General features: G+C 32.2%; 1 protein-coding gene across 1 annotated transcript in view; it reads left to right on the plus strand.

Moving 5' to 3' along the window:
• The window catches only part of TMEM41B (transmembrane protein 41B), a 30,683-nt gene extending 25,088 nt beyond the window's left edge, over positions 1 to 5,595 (plus strand). Inside the window, exons 6-8 of the mRNA XM_079929756.1 lie at positions 440 to 544; positions 1,685 to 1,823; positions 3,265 to 5,595. Coding sequence (XP_079785882.1) covers positions 440 to 544; positions 1,685 to 1,823; positions 3,265 to 3,434 — 414 coding nt within the window. The 3' untranslated portion in view covers positions 3,435 to 5,595. The remainder of the gene's footprint in view (positions 1 to 439; positions 545 to 1,684; positions 1,824 to 3,264) is intronic.
• Positions 5,596 to 6,000: the final 405 nt, after the last annotated feature.

Below are 6,000 nucleotides of genomic sequence, written 5' to 3' on the forward strand. Positions count from 1 at the left end.
ACTTAATTGCATTTATAGGCTCTGTTCTAGCCTTTGCTTTCTATACTGTTTTGTAATTCAAATAGTCCAAGAATGTTGGTGGGCCCAAGGAGTTAAGTCCCATGGCAGGAGGTGGTGTTTTCAAGCATAGGATTTGAAAAAATATTGCTCTTGAAGTTTTATTCATAGGCTAATGGCTAACATTAACTATTTGGATATCATCACTAAGTTTAATCACAAGTGCCAGTTTGTTTTAGCTGGTCTCATTTTAGTTATAATTTGGTCAGAGAAAGGACTAGATCAGATGGGTTCTTCTGCTCTGCTCAAGAGATGTTACACAGAGTATCCACCCCATACCCCAAAAGAAAGAAACTAGTTGAGGTTTGCCTTAGCTGAATATATATCCATGTGAATAAGATGGAAAAGTACAAAGTGCTTATGAGTTCTTGTTATTTTGTAGTGTTCTGGACTCGGTGCCTCATTCTGCTATATGCTCTCCTATTTAGTTGGGAGGCCAGTTGTCTATAAATACCTAACTGAGAAAGCAGTAAAATGGTCACAGCAGGTAAACATGTATTTTTAAATTATTTGATGTAATTCTTTGGCTACTTGGGGGGTCAGTGTATAATATCTACATAAATTAACTCAGACTCAGAACTTTGATAAAAATGATCTTTTGAAAATTAAGTGGTAGGCAAATAATGAATGTTAATAATTTCAAGTATGATGTTTTTGTAACAGTAATCTTAATTCTTTATTCCTAATAACTTCAGTCAGAGCACAAAAGTCAAAGTGTCAATGTAAAGGCATCCATATATTTAGACACCTCACCTGTTTTGTGTTGATGCAGGATGCTGTCAGTGGGTCTCTGAAAAACTTGTATCAGCCAACCTTTTTAATGCATTTCATCAGTGGGAAGAACTTATCTTCCGTTAGGGTCTCTGCAAAGACTAGCAGTGATAAATAGAAGGTCTACTGCCCAGGAAAGTCTAGCATAGTATTGCTAAGAATCTTATTCTTATAAAGAATCAGAAGAAGCAGACTATTAAATCAGAGGAATTTTAGAAAGTTACCCCTTTGTTTTACAGGTTAGGAAATTAAGAGAAATTAAGTATTTTGTCCAAAATCAAAATCACTATTTGTGTAGCAAGATCTAGGAAGTATAAACTGTAATCAGTGCTTTTATTTAGTCAGCTAAATGTTTCTATATGCTTGTTTAACCTCATTTATCAATGATGAATGAATTCACTCATGTGAAGTACATTAACATAAAGATGATCTGAATTTTAAATTGGAGGCCAGGTTTATTGATGTACTGTACTAGCCCTTTATATTACAGGACGTTAAAGGCATTAAAAAGTTGGTCATTTGATATCTATCTTATATATAGTTATAAATTTAATTTTGCCTTTTTAGGTTTAAAATGTTGTTGAGCCATATTATCTAGGCTGATGTAGAGCCATCTTTAGTAGTATAACATTACACTATAAGCACAATCTTAAAAACTTTCATCTGATGTTATTTAGCTCTGGTAATGAACATTTGATAAGCAGTTCATTGTCATTTTCAAGCTCCTTATTTGATCATTTCTGTTGGGTAAATGCTGAGCTATCAGGGATAAGAATTTGAAATAAGGTATTTTATAATCAGTTTATTTTCAGGCTTGGCTTTATCTTGATCCTAACTTGTTTCTTTCTTGTGACAGGTTGAACGTCATAGAGAACATCTCATTAACTACATTATATTTTTGAGAATAACACCATTTCTGCCTAACTGGTTTATTAATATTACATCTCCTGTGATAAACGTGCCATTGAAAGTTTTTTTTATTGGCACTTTTCTAGGTAAGCCCTCTGGTTCATGCTGTGTTAGAACTCATTGTGTACATGTCTAGCAGTGTCCAGCTGGGCTAGATTTTGTGCTCTTTGCAGGCATGCCAGCACCATATATAACTGGTGGGCACAGAGCCTGGCCCATATAAATAGATGCTCGGAAATGTTTGTAGGATTGTGTTGATTTAAATTTTTTTTTTAAACAAGAGCACTCTCTGCTGGATATTTTTTTAATCATGTAGAATTAAGCAGGACTTTTTAACTCCATTCTCTCCCTCAGTGGAGAGAAAAAAAAAATTTGAAGATGCCTTTTTTGAGTACTTTCTCCTTTGTCTTCTAATCAGGTACTGAAATACTGAACTTTAATTTTCAATAGAAAATTGATCCTATCTTTTTATTAACATAGAACTTATTATGGGCATTACTGAAAGTCTGAGGGAAAGCAAGGATGAACAAGAAGTTTCTTGCTTTCAAGGAGCTAACACTTAATTTTGAAATTAATCAGTGGGTGTAAAGATTCATTTATATATTTGTGAATTCTGATAGTTCTTTAGTAAGAGTATTCTGCTTTTCTTCCAAATTTAAGGTGAATTGTTTAGATACCAACAAAATGAGCAGATTCCTCAAGTATTGACTGTCTGTTAAAGCTTTACGATAATACTTAATTTTTTATTGCTATTTTTAGAAAATTTATAGACAAACTTAAAAATCTTAGCAGGTTCTCTATAAAAGTGGGAAAAAAATCTTAGCAGGGGTAATTTTGGATTTTGTAAAATAATATTACACTTATAGAATCAGAAGAGAGAATTTTTGTACTGTCTCCTTATTTTACAGATGAAATACCTAGAGAAAGTTAACTTCAGCTTTGGCTAAAGTAATTTTTCCAATTTGTTCTGGCTTTTAATAAAATGTGGCTGTTCCACCATGCTTTTGTATAAACTGCTCTTTTTACTCATATATTTTGAGTATCTTTCCATTTCTGAGTATCTCCTACCACTCATTTTTTTTTTTAAACTCATTTTTAACTATACTCTATCAAGGGTGAATGACAGTTTACTCAATCTTATTTTTGAAGACTTAGATTTTTTCCAGAGTTTTATTATTATAATTCTTTGATGAGCATCCTTGAGACTAGATCTTTGTTCATATACATTAATATTTCCTAAAGTTGAAATTGGTGGATCATAGCACATTCATTTTTTAAGGCTGTTGATAAATTTTGTAAAATTATTTTCTGGAGACTTTCCTTGGGTTTTTAAATTCATTATCCTTAAGCGGTGATTATGAAAGACTGAATTCTTTATATGGAAATAAACTTGAGGGGCTTTAAATTAAATTAAAATTTTCCAATTGTAAATCACTATATTCTTAGAAGAAATTGTATACACACAGTATTTTAATTTTTAAAAATAATTGATTGTTTTTTACCATATGTTTTTACTTTCTATTTTAGGTGTTGCACCTCCCTCTTTTGTAGCAATTAAGGCAGGAACAACATTGTACCAGCTTACAACAGCAGGGGAAGCTGTTTCCTGGAACTCAGTATTTGTTCTAATGATTTTGGCTCTTCTTTCTATTCTGCCAGCCATCTTCCAAAAAAAACTAAAGCAGAAATTTGAGTGAATAATCCTCTGGGTTTTAGTTTTCCTATCATCATCATCATCATCTCTCAGGATTGGCAGGTTTATGTGTTAAAATCACCTCTTCAGTAAATGAAACAGGAATTTGTAAAATAAAATTTCCTATCTGGTGGTTAAAATAATGTATTTAAGTGGCAAAGGAGAGAAGAAATAAAAATGGAAATTGGTATACCATGAAAAGTGCTGTCAGTAGTTACGATAAACATCTCCTAAATTACTATTCCAAGGCTATAGATAATAAATGTAGCAGCATAGTAGGAAATTCTTGACCCAACTGATTAACTCAATATATTTCATGAACTGGCCGTAAATACTTACCCTTGACTTAATAATTTAATATTTTTCTCTCTATTCCATACTATAACTAAAATAGGAAAAGCAAATACAAAATTCAAAAGCAAAGATACAATATTGCTGTTTTGACTAATGTCAGCCTTCTTTCAGAGCATAAACTTGAAAACTGAAGCTCAAAAGAAATTTACATTTTCTTTTTACCTTTGAGGTAGTAGACTTGTTTTGAAGTTGCATCTTAGTGGACTACTGAATTTGGAAAAGATACCAAGTTATATCTGTTTAGTGAATTTTATTTTTGTCTTCTGTTCTAGATTATCATGGATTGGTCTGAAATTTAAAATTTTGACCAGTCTGTTTTCATGTTTCCTAGCTTTCAAAATATTTCCACTGTGCATATACAAAATGGCAATGACATGATAATTGTATCATATTGGTGTTGATAATTTATATTCAGATAATATTTTGTTACACAGTTCCCCTTTACTATCTCAAAAGGGTATCAAAAAAGCAAACATTCAAAGTATGCAGTTTTTAGATGTTAATTATGTTACTTTATATTTTGAAACAAAAGCAGTGTCAGTACAGCACTCAAGTAGTTGAATATAGTTTATTTGTTCCAATGACTGTAAAATTTACCTCATTTATTTATTAGTCTGGTCATTAAAGTATGTATTATGTAATTATCCTTTTTTATGCATGATACATAAGAATGCCTTGTTTCATTTCTAGTGATGGCTTTTTTGTTTGGGGCTGCTTTTGATTAATGCAGTTTCCCTATTTAGGGTTTTTACTTTTTATATCAAAGTAAAATTAAATTCTCATATGGTAACTACTATTTAAATAGTCCTGGAAAAACTAAACAGCTTTTTGCTGCTTGCTTAATGGTAATAGCCTCGATCGCTTGATTCTAGGACATAGAGTAAAGTACTCTGTCAGTTTTACCTTCACCCAAGACTGTCATGTTGAAAAGTACTTTAGCTGTGGAAGAAATCCTTGTATGTTTTTATTGTGAGAGGTATGATCAGCCTCAAAGCCAGTTTCTACTACATAATGTGGACTGATTATTTTTTCTATCGCAGTATTAACAAATGGATTTATTGTAAATACAAAAAAATATATTAATTAATATACTATTCTTATGTCACCTGGACTTTTGTGTGAAATTATTTATTGTTATTTCTAGCAAGGTTTTCTTCCTTTCTTATTGACCAGAGACTGAGTGATAAAGCTTTTGTTATTTTTACAAACAAAACATAGCCTTTTTGGACAAAGCTCACTAAATATTACTGTATAAAATGTAATTGAGTAAATTTTTTCAGACTTTTAAAAATAAGAGTTTGGACTCAGGAGCAGCCTCACTATTCCATTATGTATATATTGTACTTACTCTATTCTCAGAGTATTTTCCCTATCCTTATCATTGATCCTGTCCCTTTGCTGATTATTTTTTCTGTTAGAAAACTGTAGTTGTCACTTAAGGTGAGGTATATTTTCTTCTCCCAAGAGAATAGCCAGTCTTTCCACATTCATCATCATTGTCAAGAAAGAACCTTCAGCAGGCTGAACTCTAAATGCATTTGGTGGCCTATATTCATGGATTCACAGACTTGGCCTGATGCCAGATGTAGATTCACGCTTCAGCCACATCTTGAAGACAGCTACATAGTAATAACCACCAGAGGGCAAGTATGTGTAGTGGGGAGGCGAGCAGGCTAACTAGGAAGTTGACACACTGAAACTGTTCACCTCTTAGTTAATGGCCTCTCTCTGGAGCTCTATTACTTTGAGTGTAATATTTCTAAAACACTTAATAAATGTAAATTAAAATGTAAGAAGAATAAATTGTACTGAAAAACTTAAGTGTAGCACTTGGGATTTATTTCATGGAAGTATTTGTATTTAAAAAAACTTTCATTGAATAAAAATATTCTTTTGAAATTCTGTGCACATTTTCACCTCTAAGAACAAAGAAATTGTTTTTTAAACCTTTAATTTTTATAGTTGGCTTTTGAGAATCTTAAGGCATTTAAAATTTAAATTGTAGAGGTAAGTAAGTACAGGTAAACATTTATTTAAGTATCTATATATATAATTTCTCTATAAAGGAATTGATCTCAGAGAGAGCAGTGAGCAGTCCTGAAGAGAGAATTTTAGTTCCCTGCCCAGGAATTGGACCTAGGTAGCCTGGATGAAAACCAGGAATGGTAGCCACCAGACCACCAGGGGCTAGAAGCTAGAAGCAAAGTGGCCCTAGC

This window comes from Stenella coeruleoalba (genome assembly GCF_951394435.1).
Source record: "Stenella coeruleoalba genome assembly, chromosome: 8".
Lineage (NCBI taxonomy): Eukaryota > Metazoa > Chordata > Mammalia > Artiodactyla > Delphinidae > Stenella > Stenella coeruleoalba.